This window comes from Panthera onca, chromosome A3, assembly GCF_046562875.1.
Source record: "Panthera onca isolate mPanOnc1 chromosome A3, mPanOnc1 haplotype 2, whole genome shotgun sequence".
NCBI lineage: Eukaryota > Metazoa > Chordata > Mammalia > Carnivora > Felidae > Panthera > Panthera onca.
Genome location: NC_138341.1, coordinates 88,990,366 through 89,008,941, shown reverse-complemented (window position 1 = coordinate 89,008,941; position 18,576 = coordinate 88,990,366). Strand labels below are relative to the sequence as shown.

General features: G+C 49.2%; 1 protein-coding gene across 1 annotated transcript in view; it reads right to left on the bottom strand.

The window, feature by feature from the left end:
- Nucleotides 1-18,576, bottom strand: part of SH3RF3 (SH3 domain containing ring finger 3) — a 373,186-nt gene that overhangs the window by 107,095 nt on the left and 247,515 nt on the right. Inside the window, exon 4 of the mRNA XM_078444321.2 lies at nucleotides 1,429-1,782. Within this exon, the coding sequence (XP_078300447.2) occupies nucleotides 1,429-1,782 (354 nt within the window). The remainder of the gene's footprint in view (nucleotides 1-1,428; nucleotides 1,783-18,576) is intronic.

Sequence of the window (18,576 nt, the reverse complement as noted above, 5' to 3'; positions counted from 1 at the left end):
GGACTGGGTCCGCCTCCTAGAGTGTGCCTGGCATGGTGGGGAGGAGGTGCCATGTGGTGTTGTGGCCATCTGCAGGATCTGTGCCTAGCACACTACAGCAGCCTGAGTGGTCCTCAGGTGGACCAGGGATGGCTGTCCTGGTGTGATCCACGAGGCCAGCAAAGCCATACCGAGCCTGGAAGGCAGCAGGGTAGGTGGCAGAGTGGGGGTTGGTCTCTGGGTGCAGCTGACCGAGGACAGCAGGCTGGTTGGTGCCTGCAAGTCACAGTATGTGGTGGCTCACCCTTAACCCATAGCTGCCCAGTGTCTCAACAGTTAATTTGGGATGGGAGATAGGTGGAAACTGCTTTACTTGACCTCTCACCCTTTCCAATGATCTTTATGAAAGTCTAGAGCCTGCCCATGACTTTTACTTCAAGTGTAACTGTTGGAAAATGAGACCCAGGGTCCCAGCCCTCTCTATCAATAAGTGAATTCGGCACTTAAGTCCTTGTGGAACAATGTCAAGCACAAATTTAAAAAAATCTGTTCCCTTCCTGCCCTGGGACCTGTCTATAGTAGACTGCAGAGCCCGGGAACTTTCCTTCTGCTCCTGTTAACTGACAAGCTGTGAACAGGAGGGCTGAGAGCAGGTAAGGATAAGGGAAAGGCAGAGAGAACACCAAACCCTGCACTCAGGCATGCAGAGCCCATGTTGTGGGGCAGGAGGAAAGTGCCAGAGAGCTCTGCTGACATCCATTCAGAACCTCCAGGGAACACTGGGGAAGCCTGAGCCTTGGACTTATTGCCCATGAATTACAGGACATAGAGACCAGGATGTATGTAGAGACTAGTATGTAGGGTATGAGACAAGCACTGGCCTGATGGATTGAGAGTAAGTCCCTCCCCTTGCTTTTATCTTACTAGTGTAATGAGACCAGGGACAAATCTAGAAATAGAAGGTATCTGTAAAAGTAAGAAGAATGTAACCAAATAATATAGTTAATTCTGATTCTGAGGTCTGTTGAAAGGGAACAAGGTTAGCAAGTGTTAGAGATGCCAAAAAGATACTAGCACTGAAAACAAACTAAAACCAGACCTACTGCAAGACACAATCAGATGGCACTGAATGCACACTGACAAAGGATAACTTTGAGTAATGCGCCAATGTTAATCAAAGGCCATGTCACGGGCCATTGAGAAGCACCTCACACACCTTCTAGATCATCTTCCGGACACTGAGTACCATTCATATATTTACCAAAGCTTAGGAGGTCCCTGAGGCCAGGCGGGGAGAAGGAAGCCATGATGACCCCAAAGGGCACTGCTGCCACTGTCTTCCTCATGCTGGTTTGGGGATGGGATACGGAGCATACAGCTGACGATGAAGTCATCAGACCTCAGGGCTAGACACCTGGCACCTCCCTGTCCACGCACCGAGGACGTTACCTGGGCAGGAGCACTGCAGGACAGATGAGCCAGGTCACCAATCCTGGCTGCAGCCCGGGGATCGCTGGAGCTGATCAAGACCGGAGCACTAATTTCCATGGAGTGCCTGTGGCTGGTGGCCTGGGAGGACTTGTGTGTCACACTGAGCGCAGTGAAGGAGTGGCGCTTCTTGGCATTCTTCTTGCTGTCCACACGCCGCTGAAAGGCACTGACTGCCCCAGTGCTGCTTAACGTGGGTCCTGGGGCCACACTGGCTGCCGCGCCAGGGTCAGAGGGCAAGGAGGCATGGCAGCCAGATGCAGCAGCTGGGCACGGCTTGTCCATATCAATGAGCTGCTTGGCTGAGTCATTGAGCTAGGGGAGAAAGACAGAGGAAGGCTTCATTAAATAGAAGTCACACACTCGGTCCTGCTCTCCATGCTCTCAGCCTGTGTCCCTAGTTCAACCCGACAACATATTCACAATCACATAGATCTTTCCAACAGGGCATCCCTGTGAATGGTGCCAGAAACAAACTGAGGCCGCAGGTTACATCTACAGATTTTATTGAGAAGGTTTCTGGAGCAGCTGTTTTTGTCTGCCCCTATGTAGCCCCAACCCTCTCCCAGGCTGCCCATTTCTGGGGCGTGAGGTGCACATTTGCAGAGGGCATGGGACAGAGGGAGAAGAAGAAGGAACACAGCCATGCACCCCACACTCCCTACGGCAACAGGTTCCAGCCTGCCTTGCACAGTTCTGGCCAGGCTGGCAGGAAAATGCAAGGTGTATGACCAGAATGCACTTCTTAACTGCTGGTGACTGTGCATGGATGCTCTTTGCAGTACCTCCACCGCAGTACCTCTTTGCAGCCTCCACTCAGGCTGTCAAGACCCAGAGCTGATGTGACTCCCAGCGCATGAGGAGGCAATACTGTATTGTTTTCAGCAATTCCGTAAGGTACTGCTCCTTCCCTTATCTCCTGACCCATTCCATAAAATAGAAGGGGCTTTTACAGGGAAGAGTTTGCCTTTGACAAAGTTGGATCCTGGGTGGTGCTCATCAGGAAAGGTGGGACGGGCTGGAGTCCATGAGCAGCCGGTGGTAACTGGGAGTCAGCACTCCATGCCAGCTGACACAGGGCTGTGCTATGGCACCTGAGCCCAGAGGGACCCTGTGCTCATGGTGGCCTGAGGATCTCAGGTCAGTTACCCTCTATGAGCCAACTTGACCCCTGACTCCACACTTGGAGCAAGTTTTTCATTCCAGGTGTACAATGGAGCTCTTCCTTCTTGGTCTGCACTTGGCTCAAACTAAAGTTGTACTAATGGGGCAGCATGCACTGATGGAAAGAATGAAGGATGGGGAGCAGGTTACTGTGTATACAGAGTGGCCAGGAAGAAGGTATGACATGAGAATCAGCTTGGGAGCATCTCCACAAGGTGGGTTAAATAAGTATCATTATGCTAGGTAATGCCTGTAAAATCCCATTCCTTTTTCCTCATCTTTTCATATGTGGCATAAGAAATTGAGCCAATGCCAACTAGTCCTCTGGGGAACCTACGGTCAGGAAGTGCACAGTAAGTCATAAAGGAACACAAGCCTTTGCTTTTTGCTTGCTCCTTAGCAAACAGAAACAGCTACAGGTGTCATGGGCTTGGGCAGGCCTGACACACGGCTTCTGCTAGCACGATGCAGCTCTGCTGGTGCTGGGGAGCAGCAGCCACAGAGACACCTACACCAGTGGGCATGGGTGCCCTAGTCCAGCTTCTTGACCATAAGGCAGCAGCACACGGCTGGATCCTGGCTGCAGCTGAGAGCAGAGAGGACAGAGCTCCTGCTGGCTTTCCAAGGCCAGCTGGGGCTTCATCCCTGCCTGCTCAGTCCTTCTTTCTCTCCACATATCATATTCCAAATTTCCAGCCTATAGACATTAGCTCTATGTAATTCCTAGGGGCAAAGGCCCTGAGGACGGTCACTGCCAAGCTCCAGTCTGCTTTCTGAATGTGTTCCAAGCACACCTCTCTGGCCTGACATAGAACGGGTGGAAATAGCCAGGAGCCTGCTGTGTTCTTGCAGGTGGACAGTGATGTCCCCAGCCCATCCATTTCTTCTTAATGGTCTCAAAGGTGAAAAGGTCCCACCACTCTGAAGAAGTTTTCATAAAATTTACTTCAAGATTTGGGCCTCGGCCAGGGTTTTTTCTGTGTGACCACTGAGGCAAGCACAGGCGTGCCTGTCCCTGAGAGATGGGCAAGGAGAGGTCTCCAGTGGCTCATGAGATGTGGGCAGGGGTTGAGGGAAGGATGCTTTCATGGGCAAGCTATCCCCGGGCAGGCCAGTGCTGACTGGTGGCATAGTGCCCTGGATGTGCTCCTGCACGTTGCCCTTGTTACTGCAATAAAACTAGAAAAGAGAATTAGAAAAGGAGAAAGGAGGATCAGAAAGAAAAATGTGCAGTGTCAGACCATCCAGAAGGCTGAGTGGGACCCACCACCCCCTGGGATTTGAGATGCCGACAGCAGGGTGTCCCCACAGTTCTGCCACAATGCAGTGGGGGTGGGCTTCAGATGTCAGCCATGCACAGGAGGTACAGATAACATTCCCACAACAGACAGAATGTCAGGGGTCAGTGGGGCTGAGCTGACCAAAAAGCCTTAGGGTCTTGGAGCCCAGAGTTTCAGGGTGTCCAGGCAGAGCAAGCCACCCCATGCTAGGCCCAGTAGGTCTCACATGAGTGCCATGGGGACAGAGGTCGCCCTAGAGTCGATATCCTAGTTAGGGCCTGGGACAGGACTTGGCTTGGTCAGGACTGTCCACCAAGTCTTTCACTAGGGATGTACTATGACATAGGGTGTCCAAGAGAGGGGCCACAAAGGCAGAGATAAGGAACACTGAAAGAGGAAGGGGTACACCAAAGACGAATCTCCCTTCTCCACATTTTGGTCCAGCTCTGCTGCCCCGAGGGAGGGAGCTCCCAGAGTGTAAATGGCACCCCATGTGCCCCCCTGCCTCATGCACTGGCAGGGCACAGCCTCCCCTGCACCGGGGCCACTTCCCAGGCTGAATGGACTTCAGAGGGAGAGAGTCTCCTGCCTGAGAGGTCAGGGGAGGAGGCAGAACACAGGGCCCTCTTGGAACATGAACACAGCTGCAAAACAGGTGGGGGACAGAGAAGGTTGAAGTGAAGCCAAAGTAAAGAACCTGGAGTGCGCAGAGTTCAGTGCTGATGGTAAGGCGCAATCTGAGGTGCCAGTTTAGGGAAGAGGTGAGTCAGCAGAGGCCACTGGGGGCAGCCCACAGGGAAGAATAGAACTGAGCAGGGTCTTGGTGGCTGCAGAGGGCTCAGATAGGAGTGGGGGTAGGGGAGGGGCTGGGAAGAGCACATCCAGGAAATCCACAAAGGTGGGAGGTCCTCAAAGGCAGGGGGAGGCAAACTGGAACCAGCTGTGGATCTGCATGTCCCCGGTGCAGGAGCCACACGCATGTCATAGGCTGAGCCTGGAATGTGGGCTGGATCAAGGGGAGGGAGGGCCATGTCAGAAAGACAGGCCATGCCTGTTCCCACCTGCCATGAAGACTGACTTCAGGCCTGGGTTAGGAAACCCCCAGCCCTGGGATGGCGGAGGAAATCACTAGGCTCTCCCTCAGCACACACTACTAGGGTTTGCAGCTGGTAGCATCTTGATGAGTTAAAAAAAAAAAAAAAAAGCCCCACTGAATTTAAACAGTCAGAGCAGGGGATGCTTCATGTCCACAATGCCGAGTAGATCACACAAGCAGCAGCGGTGGATGTCCGGCTGCCTACAGACAGCCCAGGAGCAGGGCCGCAGGCCTGTCAGCATTTCCATTACGAATACCTGCCTTTCAGAGGGAGGTTTTAAAAAACTCACTGTAGGCCCCAAAATGTGTGATCTAAATCCAGGATTATTTCCTTTGAAATGTCTCATCCAACCAGGCTCAGCTGTTTTTGCTCTATTTTATGACTTTATTCATTTGCTTCCTCAACAGTGTTAGCTCACAGAACAAACCAGTGGCTGCTGCCTTCCATGGCCCTCCATGGGGTTGGCCTCCTGGAGTCCAGCGTTCTGCACCCATGCTGAAGGGCCAAGAGGAACACAGAGAAACAGGAAGTACCAGAGACAATGACTTTCATTTACCAGCATCAGAGCACAGCCTCAACCCTTTCTGCCATGTGTCTCCATGTAGCATGTTATTATGCAGACATAATGGCACCAATAATGCCCAAGGCTGGGCTAAAATAACTCTGTTCTTCCCCAGAGCAGCTGATCTGGAGTGTCTCACTTAGCTGCCCCATGACTCTGCTGAGTATTAGAAACTCCAGGATATCCGGGCACTGACAGAGCAGGTGGGTGCACGTCCTAAACACACAGAGCCATGATGTGAGGTGATGTCACAGCCAGCAGCACCGCAGGGGCTGGCCCTGGCAGTACCCTGCTCACCAGCAGCTGTATGGCTCATCCCAATGCTGGTCGGTCCTCAAGACGTCTGCCTAACAGGCTGCTCACAGCCAACCATGCTGCCCTCCTTCTTGATGGCGACTAGGGTGTGGGGGTAGCATGCCTCTCTCACTCATGCCCACCGTAGGCACTGAAAGGGAGGGCCGATAAATGTCCATCAAAGATAGGGGTTCTTAGTAAGCTGAAGGAGCAGGGAGGGCTACTTCCAAGTGGTGAGTTCTCCACACGTCACCAGCAGCCTTAGGGTCCCTGACATCTCTGCAGTAGGCAAGGGATGTACCAATGAAAGACCCTCCTGATGAAGAGAGACAGTTCAGATTTATCTTCTTTACTGAATCTTTGCTTTTGTGACAAGTGGCTTCTTTTTGTATCCATATATACATAGGATTAACCAGTACTTGGCCACCCTCAACTGGACAGCCTGGCTTACAAGGCTTAGTGCAGTGGCCAGCAGACTGTGCACTGGCAGAGGCCACACTGATTGCTGCAGCTGGGTGACCTGGTCCAGGAGGCAAAGCTCAGTGTTGGGGGGAGCTGCCATCATCTTCCCAATAAGCTCCAATTAGTCATGTCACGAGGTGCTCAGGTGCTAGTGCCACCAATGCCACCAATGCCATCCCAGTCCACATGGGGCCATTATCGCAGGACACCCTCACCTGCCAGCATCTGCCCGGGACAGCAGCTCCTGCATCAAACCCCTTACGTACAGCCACGATTTCCCATTTCCTCAGACTCCCAAGCGGGGGCAGTGTCTGCTGGCCTGCCTGTACCCTCCACACTGCAAGAAATCGATGGCTCTGCCCTCCCCTGAGCAGGTGCTGCGGCCTGCCTTGTCGACCTATAGGATCCTGCCTGGTTACTGGGGGTCCTAGGGGAGGGCCAAAGAGGGGGTGAACACTGAAGTCAGCCCCCTCGCTCCCCCGCACAATCAGAATGCTAGAACACTCTGTGAGTAGCTGTGAAGGGTGGTGTGTGTGGACAATGAGTGCTTCCTGGGATTGTGCCCGAAGATTGCTCCCTGCTCCCTTCCGAGCCCCCCACTCCAAGATGCTCATCTGGAAATGAAAGAGCTCTGCTTCTCCATCTGCATGTGGCTGGTCACCTCATCTATTTCTCCAACCTACAGAGATAGGAATACACAGGCATAGACTGCACTGTTTTCATCCACACACCCCCCCCCCCCAAAATCGGTGATTAGCCAATGTACCCAATAATTCCCATTTTGACTGGTTTGGGATGGGAATAGAAGATATTTCCAAATTCCATACAAAATGGAAACAAAGTAGTGGCACCAACACGTGTAAGCCTTGATGGGTCTGCTCACGTATCATGAGGACAGTCACTGGCACCTGGAAAAGAGGGCACCCATGGCAGGCCTGCCCCTTCCTGCTCTGCGGGAGGCCCTCTACAGGAGCCAGCCCAAATCCAAATGCTTAACCACCACACACATTTCCTCTTCATGGAGTCCAGTCTTGAGGGTGGGACATACCAGTCAGCCAGAGCCGCACCCCCATCACAGACTGTACATCCTCCTGTGGCTTAGGACCCTCTTCCCAGGATGCTTCCTCACCAACTTTGTCAGCTCAGATGTGGTCTTCCTCCATACCACTCTTCCCTCCAGCCACAGAAACACCTGCAAATGTAAGAACTGAAGGGTCTCTTCTTTCCATTGTTCAAAAAATTCCATAGGAAGGCCTCTTAGAGTCAGTGGTAGAATTCTAGCTGCATGTGAATTTGGGGACCAGGTTAAGTAAAGAAGGCTCTCACCGGCAGGCTTACATGAGCCCTGAGAGCCCTTTGGTGAGTCCAAGACTAGCAATGGACTTTGGCACTTGGTCCAGGAAAGTGCCAGAGATGGGGGCCTGGGCAGAGCATGGTTACCCAGAAATCACCAGTTCTAATCAAGAGGACTTTATACTGAAGTATACTGTGGGAAGCATTTTTTTTAAAGAGAGAATAGGATTGGAAAACCAGACATACAAGCTGATATCAGATGTAACATGAAAGGAAGGACAATGGGTGAAGGATTCCTTGCTCAAGCAAAAGAACAGAGAAACCCCTCCATCCTAACCCAGAGGTAGGAAGTACGGCCTCAACACATCGACAGCATGGAGCAAGGGGCTTGTGATGAAGACCTGAGGGAGGGAAATGTCTTCCCTCTCTCAGAAATCCAGGAAACCAAAGAGGTGATCATGCTGGAAGGCAGCCGTCACAATTTAAAACAAAGGCCACCAATCAATGCATGCACACAACAGATAGTTTCTGAGCACCTGCCTGTCCTGAGCTCCTAGGTGCCGGGATGCTGTAGGGAACAAGAGAGGCTGCTCTGATAAAGCTTATACTTCAGTGTGGGGTGAATAACCGGGGCGGGGGGTGCTTTTTAAAGACGCGCATTTTGGTTCGATAGATCTGGGATGGCACCCAAGTTTCTGCATGTCTACAAACTCCCAGGAGATATCGCTGTTGCTCCCACCAGACCCTCTTGACTAGAACACAGACTGCTTTGCAACCTTGGCTTCACAATGAAGCACTCTCCCCACAAAAGAGCCACATGGCCAGAAACAGCAGCTTTTGCTTGGCATTTGCCTTTAATGCACTGCTCCCACCCCTGGTGGGCTCAGTAGACCATAGGTCACCATGCCTGGTAGTTGGCCTATTATTCCTGAGAGCTTCACAAACTCAGGAGTGGATGAAGAATGGCCTTTACCCACCCGAAACTTCTGTTAGGAAAAATCTCAGGAGCCTCCTGCTTCACTGAGGTGGGCAGGCAGAGATGGCCGGCTGCATTTTGATCTGTGCTTATTTGTAAAACACTCCATTCTTTACGAGGCTAAATCATCAGTAGGGGCAGGTGAGAACAGAATGGTTTCTTTTCAGCTCTGGCACACCTCACACTCCTCCCCAAAGGCTGTGTCTGGAATACAGGTCGGGCCTTTGATGAGAAAGGCTGCCAAAATGAGGGCTCTGGACCACTGACTGAGCAGGTCAAAGCAAGAGGCCTGGTGATGACCACCAGCCAAGCACATCCAAGACCCACCTTCATCTCCACAAGGCTCGTCTCACCCTTGTATCCACCATCCAAGGTCGACACGGCCATTTTACAGATGAGAAAACTAAGGCTCCAAATAAAAGTTTAAGTGTCTTGTTCTGAATCACACAGTTAACAAGCAGCAGGATCACAATTGCTCACACCCTTTCTAACACAGCTCACTGGATCTACCATCATTCACTTTTCACCACAGAGTGTGGGGATGCTTTTCTGGTATGGATACATCCTTGCATTAAAAAATTGTTATAGTTATTGAGGTGTATCTATGCATTTGGCCATTAGAGGAGGTTGGGTTCATTTTAGAGATTCAAATGGTTCTTTAAAAACCAGAACTTTTTGGGAGCATGGAAATTAGGTCGGGCAAATTCTCACACTAGGAGGACCCCAGCTGCAGTCATCAAAGGTGGGAGGCTATTTCTGTTCCCTTCCTATTTATTTCAAATGGGCAGTGACTTCACAGGCCTGTTAACAATGCCGAACTTTTTTACCAGGAACATTGAACTCTAGACATCTGTAATACCATGTGCCAACACTCTGGACAGACATTCTCCCATATGCTGAACAATATCTGTTGTGCACCTGCTACAGGAGAGGCTTATTTACCCTGAAGGGGGTCCCCATCCTTAGAATTAAACATTTTATGAGGGAGTAAGTGCTGTGGTGATGTGCTGGAAGCCATTATCCCTGGCCACTGGCACTCCTGTGTGTGACCCACACGCATAGGGCAGCTGCCTCTTTTCTATCCTCTTCTCTCATGTTCCCTTCTCAAGATGGCTGAGGTGGACAGGTGAGGCTGTAGTTGCCAAAGTCAGCTGGTGAACTGAAGCCATTATTCAGACAACTGAGGTTTAAAACAAGAAATATGCAGCAACTAAGACAAAGGTGTAGACAATGGCCTCATCTTGCATATAAAAACTGAGCACAGGCAAGGATTTTGAAAGACATGATCCTAAGAATTAATGTGAAGGGTGGGGAATGGTGTTAATTTCAACATCCCATTATCATGGACTGGACAAAAGCCAGGGCACTTCCTGTGAGTGGTGGACTACACCATTCTGCCAGTCCCTGGGAAAGCTTGTAGAGCAGGGGCTGTTTCATATGCCTCCATGGGCTAGCAGCTCAGGGTAGGGGCAGCTGAGCTAACTGAGGACTGTTTTGGCAAATCTGCCCCACCCTCTCGCAGACCATAGTGACATTCACTTTGTCTGTGGCTGCTATGCTGCCCTGACAGCACCTTCCTGAGGTCAGAGGGGCCCCTGGTCCTCTACAGACACCTGCAACATGGCAGTAAGCCCAGGCAATAACCTCACTGCCACTACCATGCCCATGTACACCTCCCAAGTTGCCCCGAGATAGAAAATCAGTGTGTCCCTACTTGGTAAGCGGGTCCCTCCACTGCACAGAAACTACACACCCCACTCCTTCCCCCTCAGCCTCTGCCCCAAGTTGTCATCCCTTCCTTCTTGGGCACTCACCCCAATTACCACAGGGAATGAGGCTTCCCATTCTTTGAATTCAGCCTCTTAATAGTGGGTTATGTTCCCTGCCTGTGCCAGCAATTACACTCTTGATTTGGGAGCAAAGCCCCCACAAAAAGGAAGATTCCAAGAAGAGTCTGATAAATTAAAGTAAGAAAACGAAACTTCACTCAGTCGTTAAGAATGTGCAAAACTCAGAAAAAAACTCATAAGCAGCTAACAGTTATGAAAGCACCTTAGTAGTATATGTCCTGTAAGCAAAAGGACCATTTATTGGAAGTTTTGTGATCAGTGTAGGGACTCTGTCATAATTCTTCCTGAAGATAAAACTTAAAAGGAAAAAAAAATGGTTGTTTTCAAACTGAGGAGAGGAACACAAAGGCACCATTTATTCTCTGTTTTCTGCAAGAAGCCCCCATGGGGACGTCTCTCTGCTGGGTTGGTGGCAAGACCTCTAACTGTCCCAGCAGGGGCACATATGGCCTCCTGCAGAGATGCTCCAGTTCCAGGAGAGCGCCCTGCCTGGGGTGTGCTTGCACATGCGTTTCTGACCATTTTAGACCAGCACCGGAGTAAATAATCTCACAGAAGTCACAGATCTGAGGCAGCTAAGAAAGGAGGAGGAGGGAACCATAAAGAGATGGGGCTGGCCCAGAATTCAGAAGGCAGGTGGCAGCTTCACTAATGGGTCCCAGGGCCAGACCAGCACAGTGACCCAGTCAAGGGCCCTGTAACCTTTATCCCCGGCAGTAAAGAATTTCTGGGCACACAGCTCCAGTAAATTACATCTATTTTCTAGTCTACCACTATATTATATACACCATAAAACATACACATAATCGAAACTGAAACTTATAACTCAAAAAATTTAAATAATAAATTTGAAAAAAGTTCTAATATTTCCTTTCCTTACAGAGCTTCATGTGCCCTACTTTGAAGGTCTCTCGCTAAGAGTAGTGGTTTTTAAACTATCAATTTAGTGGGCCCTGATCAGTATTTTTTAAAAGATGAATCAGATTAAAACAGAAAATACCAGAATGCATCACATGCACTAAGGGTAAAAGTAGTTCCAGGACACATTGGTTTAGTTTCAACATACACACCACTGTATACTCCAGGTCAGGATGTAAAATGCATTTCTCATTGTGAGTCACAATCTAAAAACATTGAAAGCCACTGGCATCAAGGGGAACAGAGAACTATCTCCCCATCAAGAAATAAAAGTCCTCCTTCCCCCATCTGCACAGGTTGAAGGTGTGGTGTGGCACCCAGGACTGCCACATGGTGCTCTCTAAGGACATCCAGAGAGCCTTTCTGGGGGCACCCCAGGCACCACAGGCTTCCTGCAGAGGACACAGGTTTAGAAACACCGCTTGCCTCTGAATCCATCCAACCCTTTCTAGTCCCCTCTGGCAACACGCATCCTTGAACACACACACCAGCTGTGCATGGGTTTATGGCCACAAGGGAGGCACTGATGGCCCTATCTGACAGAGCTTGGGTGCCTATGCATCCAAAGTGGGGCCCTGCCCTACATGGAACATCTCTGGGACTGGAAATCAACTCCCAAGGGCAAAGAACAGAATCTATGTGGCCAAGAGATCCAGGATGCTGCAGCAAGCTCCCAGTGTGGCAAGGGACTGAGAAATGGAAGACGGGCCCGGCCATCACTGAATTATTCTGCTGCAGCCTTTACATTCTGACTGCTACTTCCTCACCACTTTAAATTTTTTTTTTTAATGTTTATTTATTTTTGAGAGAGAGAGAGAGAGCACGAGCAGGGGAGGGGCAGAGGGAGAGGGAGACACAGAATCCAAAGCAAGATCTAGGCTCTGAGCTGTAAGCACAGAGCCCGAAGCGGGGCTCAAACCCACATACCATGAGATCATGACCTGAGCCGAAGTCAGCCGCTCAACCGACTGAGCCACCTAGGTGCCCCTTCTCACCAATTTTAAACAGGCTTCAACCATTTACAAAGCCTCCAGATAGCATGTATCTCCTCCCCCACCCTCCCTCTCTTTCTGTCTCTGTCCTTGTCTCTCTCTCTCCCTCTCTCTCTCTCTCTCTCTCTCTTGATCTCAGGGCAATCTCTGTAACAAGACCATCAAGATCTGAGAGCCGATACAGAGTTTTGAAATTTAGAGACTACTTCTTCCTCTTGTAAACATTCATCTCACTTAACAGATGGTTAATGAGCTTTGTGCCAGGCACGCAATAGGTGCTCAACAAACACCTAGTCAATGAAAGTATACAGCTAACATGAGCATTTGTATGCAATAACATCTACTTATTGAGTATGATCTAAATACTGTGGTCTGCACTTTGACCTATGCCCTTATCAACCCCTCTGGGGAGGTGAAATTCACACCCCACTTTGCACACGCCCACCCAATGGCTAAGAGAAAAGGGAGTGCTGGAGCTAGCACGCCAAACATTCTTGTGAACCCGGGGCCTGAGCTCCCAGTTACAGCCCACTTGGTTCACATCAATCACCCACTGGCTGTCATGTGTGAGCTGTACACAGAAACATGTGGCTGGGGAAGCTTTTTCACGGAAAGACCTTTCCTTAGGGATATATTTCACAGTCACAAAAGGGGTATAAGAATATTTGGAATTTATAAATGCAAACTGAATGAAAGATCAATTAGAGAAAGATTGGTATAAGTGAGGAAGGAACTTAATTTCAATGGTTACAGGCAGCGGCCAAAAGTGACATGAGTATTTGAAGGTAGGGGAGAGGCACAGGCAGGAATACAAACACACGTGTGCTGTGTCAAGCTGTGCTGTGCTGAGCTCAAGTCAGTGCTCGTGTCATAGGAATTTCAGGCCAAATGGCAGTGAGAATTGTGACCTGAAGCCTCTGTAGACTCCTGAACAGGGAACAGGTAGCTCTGTGGAGCTGGTACAGAAGTTTTGAGGAAGATCTGGGCAGGGCTGTTGGAGACTCCTGGGTCAGTAGGCAGTGGGGGACATGCCTAGATGGACTGACTGGGGGAGGAGAGACACCCAAGCCACCTGGGTTTGGTGCTACATAAGAAGGGGATCTGATTACTGAGCACACATGTATTAGACGCCTGCTGCATGAGGGGGGTTTTGCTTGGCATCAGTGAAAAAAAACAGATAAAACCCCTGCCTTCATGGAGACCCAGCCAATAAACAAGTAAACACATAGGTATATTTAGTATGTTGGATGGTGAGGAGTATATGGAGAAAGAAATAGGAGAGAAGGCATGGTGGGTGGGGAGGGTGAAGAAAACCTCCGATATAACACCTGAAGGAGGATAGCAATGTTGACACTGAGGGGAAATGTGATGGGCATGGGAACCGCAGGTGCAAAGGCCCTGGGGTGGGAGTGGGGCTGGAGTGTCTGAGGAGGAAGACGGAAGCCAGGATGACTGGAGCAGACTTATGGGTAGAAATGAGGTCAGAGATGACAAGGATCAGTGGGGCAGTCCTGGCTCTCCTCTGAGTGAGATGGGGGAGGTCTAAAGTAGCAGAGAGACATCTGATATGCATGCAACAGGATTCCCTGACTACTGGGCTGACAGCAGACTATAGGGCCAACGGGCTTTGAAGCTATTGCCACAACATCAGTGGAAAATTCTCACAATTTAATGAAAAAAGTAAGATGGAAATACTGATGTAGCATAATCCCAGACTTGTTCACAATATATGTATATTTATACATAGAAAAGAATAAAGGAAATAAAATAATATGCTCACAACATTTCATTTTTTTCCTACACGCATATTTATATTTACTGGTAGGATTATAGGGGATCTTAATTTCCTTGCTTCTATCTTTCTGAATTTCCCTGTTTTGAACAATAGCCTGGTATTATTTTTATAATCACAAAGTGATTAAAAACAAAACAAAAGAGAAGATTAAGCTGGATTATTGATCAACCTATGGTGAGATTTCATGAGTTGTGGCACTATTATATTTTTTCCATTTTGTAAAAAATGGGCAAGGTGCCATAAAAGACTTAGGTGCTTTTTAGTTGAGTGAGATGCAATTATTTCTTAGGAGCAGGACATTTCAGGGAAGGGCTAGCAAAGGTTCCCTCCTCCTTGATGGCTTAGCTTCCAGCCCTATCTGCGTGGTGTCTTGATATGGGAACACAGACCTGGCTGTCACACTACACAGCCTTTAGGGAGCTTCTTCTGGCAGTGTTCCCGTGGGAGGCTGCCAAGAGGGCATCAGAGGCTCAAAAGGTGGAAAGGAATCAAAATGAAAGGAAAATGGAAACCTAGAGAGGTTAAACAGAGGATGGAGCAGAGGCCAGCAAACCAGCCCCATAGGCCAAGTCCAGCTACTGCTTGCTGCTGTATGTAGTTTGGGGACACAGTCACACCAGCTTACCTGTTGTTTCTGACTGCTTCTGCCTTACAAATTAGAGTTGAGAAAAAAATGTGCCAACGCTGCACTGGGATGGTACACTTGCCTGGCCTCTGCTCCTGTCTCCTCCCCGTCTGACTGCTGGGAAGGCAGGTCTGACACAGCATTTAACTTTTTAACAGACATAAAAGTTGAAGGATGAAACCCCATCATCCAGTTCTAGCAACCACCACCATTCTGCTGTTTCTGTTTCTTGTGAGGCCTGCCCCCTCTCCTGATTTTCTGGAGTATTTTAAAGCAAATTGCAGAAACCATGTAATTTCATCTGTGACTGCTCAGTGTGCGTCTCTAGCAGATGGAGATATCCAGTGTCACTGGTCCATCTACAGGGACTAGGTGGAGGTACTCTGTTCTGAAGCTGTAGGCTCTGGGGGTGGGAGCAGCAATTCTAGGCAGGGGTGTTGGCTTTTCAGTCTCCATGCTGGTGGGTGGAGGTCCCAAGGTCTAGCTTGGAGGCCGAGGAACTAGCAGGTTCCCTTACCTCCAGATCTGATGTACGTTCTTACATTTAGCTATAATGAAGTTAACCTTTCAACTTCCATCTCTCAGACACTCATCTTTTTCTCAGCTGGATCCAAGAACAGGAGGCGAACACTTACTATGACAGAAAAACCCAATGATAACACAACAAATTCTCCCCAAAATTTATATATTTAAGAACACGTTAACATATGAACTGTGTTGCCAATTCAGCAGTGAGAAATGCAAACAAGGGCAGAGTTTCAACTAAGCATTCATCCCCCTTCTGAACACAAAAAGGTTTATAGAAGCCTTAATTGGCCCCCTGGGGATTATTCTTCCGTACCTGATGCTGGGCCTGGCTTCTTGATTGGTGAGCATGCACCCAGCTCCCAGCCTGCACAGGACAGGGATCCTGCACAGGGAGTACGCTGGGAAGGCTGGGGTGCCTCCAGTGCAGCTCTGGGATTGGAGCCGCCTGCTCTGCAGGTGACTGATCGGTGCAGTCCCCCAAGGGCCTGTGCTACCCTGCTGCTCCCACATTAAAGTATTGACCTTAGATTCTGTTAACCCTTTTCTGAAAGCTTGAGTGTTCCGGACAATGGATAATCCAGTCCATGGATACCCATTCTCCAAATGACTATCTTCCTTTACTCCGAATGAAAGAGAAGACTATTCCAAATAATTTTTTAAGGCATTGAAGTTGTTTTTCCTTATTCATATGATAGGACTGAAACACAATACACTAACAGTAACACAATTTTGCAATAAGACCTTGTCTGCTTCCTCTTCCTGCTCTCTACATAGGGGGGTCTAACAATAATGTGAAAGGTAATGTTATTTTCTAACTCCTAGGTCTCACTCTGTGCCAGCCAGTGCTGTATGCACTTTACTTATATTACTGACGTAATCCTCACCAGAGCCCGGTGAGGTAGGCAAGTGTATTATGCCCAGTGAGGGCATTATGCTCAGTGTATTATGCCCAGAATACAGTGTATTATGGTGAGTGTATTATGCCCAGAATACAGATGAGGAAACTAGAGGCCAAGGAGGGGGAAGTTTGGTAGGTGACAGAGTGGGGCTGAGCCCAGTGGATTGGTGCTGTGACTCTGCTTGATGCCAAGGCAGGAAGGGGCAGCAGGGCAGTGAGCAGGGCAGGGGTGAGGCCTGGTGGGTCTGCAGACTGTGGTGAGGAGTCTGGATTGATTCTAAGAGTTACAGGCTCCACAGGAGGCCTATCAGGAGTGAGGCCACCCAACTTACCTTGGGGATGGTTCTGGTCACTGTGTGAGATGACTCTTAGAGACATCACCTTAGAGTGCAGACTGTCTGGGAGAGGGTGAGAGGTAGCATTCCATGTACTAAGGGGCCCAAGAGCCCATGGGGTCTAACCATTGCAACTTAAAACATTTTAGTTGAGAAGGTTCTTTCGACATTCATGTTACACTAACAAAGCTTCCTAGATCAAAGCAGGGATGGGCTTGTGAATGACAAGGACATGGTCAGGGAGAGTCAATGGACTTGGGGATAAAGGTTGTGTGTAATGAGCAGCAGGAGGGTCTAGGGGAGAGATGGACCCAAACTCAGACTCACCTACTCACAGCAAACAGCAACATCCTCAAAGTGGCCTCCGAGACCCTGTAAAGTCTGCCTCCCACTGCCTGCTCCACCTCACCCTACTTGGACTGGTCTGTCACTCTGGCCACCACTACCCCTCAGTCATGAGCCAGCTTAGGCCACCACCTGGAACCTGAACTGCTCACTCAGAGATCGCTTCCTCACTGGGGCCTTCCAAACATGCTAATTAAAATTACAGACCCCTCTACCTCACTTCGCTCCCCTCCTTTGTCAGCTTTATTTTTCTCCATAGAGAATATACTACCCTCTAGAATTTGTTTTTCTCTACTATTTGTCTTCTCCCGCTACAACGTGGGTTTCAAGACGTTTCTCTTCTGCTGTGCTATCAGCTGCATCTCCAGGGCCTGGCACATGGCAGGTGCTCCATGAATACATGAATGAATGAAGGGATGGGTGAATGAGGAAACAAATGGTGGTCTGAAAGGTATAATCCACACAGCGCCATAGTAGTCGAAACATGCCATTTCAGCCAAGGGCTAAGACGTGCTCACAGAAACCTAATGCAGAAGGAACAAACAAATCTCCAGCTCTTGACAACCACTCTGGCATTGGCAGGTGTATCTCTATTTTACAGGTGAAGTTGCCCAAACTGAACGTGGCTGCATTCACTCTCCTTGGAGACACCGGCCAGTGTACTTCTCCCAGCAGGGCAGTGGCACACAGGATAGGCTGCCTTCATCTACGAGGGGCGAGCCCGGAGTACAAGTGTTTATGGAAACTTGGACACCTCTAGGATCTCATTAAGATGGTTTCCCAAAAAGGCCAACATAGCTCTGCAGTGTGCTGAGGGTCTATGGGCAGGGAGGCAGGCAGGAAAATCACTGAAAACAGAGACATCTGGGAAAGTGTGGTCAACAAACCAAGTCTTTGTCCCTGCTTGCAACAGAAGGAGAGTCCTCAGTAGCTTCAAACTGTAATTCTTAATTGCTCTCACTTTGAACATTTGAAAGAAATAAAAGTAACAGAGAATAGCTTTGAGTTTCTCTGAGTAAGTCAAGCAGAAATAAGATGAAGCCAGAATTAGCCACATTTTCTCATTTTGTAATAATCGGTTGAATTGCGGTAGCTATAGAAAGTCTCTCAATATGCACATGCACCGTTTGAGCGTTCTACCTGAATCTTAAAAATGTCTAGGCCACCAAAAACTTTATATCCCTTCTTTTCCAAACAGGAAGCAATAATAAAAGGTAAGAGGAAAGAGCTGTATAATGACATGTGAGGTATTTTCCAACTGGCACACAGGGTCAATTTTGGTAATAATTCATTGTCAAATTTCTGAACTAATGGTGAGGCAGCAGCTTGGACCAGCCTGGCAGATCTCTCCACTAAAGCTTGGTCAGCTCTGGGAGGAAGACGCCCGAGTCCCCCGATGACCCCAGTGACTCCAGATGGATGTGTTTGCTTCCAGATGTACAACCAGACATGCTGTTCCTTCTGCACTAAACGAAGGCCCTGAACCTCAGCCAAGAAATATTCCACTGTCACCTTATTAACACCCAGAGTTAAATCTCTCCACAGCTAAATATGCTTTCACCATCACATCTGAAAAATAGCTACCACCACCATGGCCTGCCCAAGGGGAAGAGGGGGCTTCATAAGCAGGACTCTGCCTGGGTGGGTGGCTCCCCCATTGATGGCCAAGGCCCACCCTTAGGACTAAGTGGAATC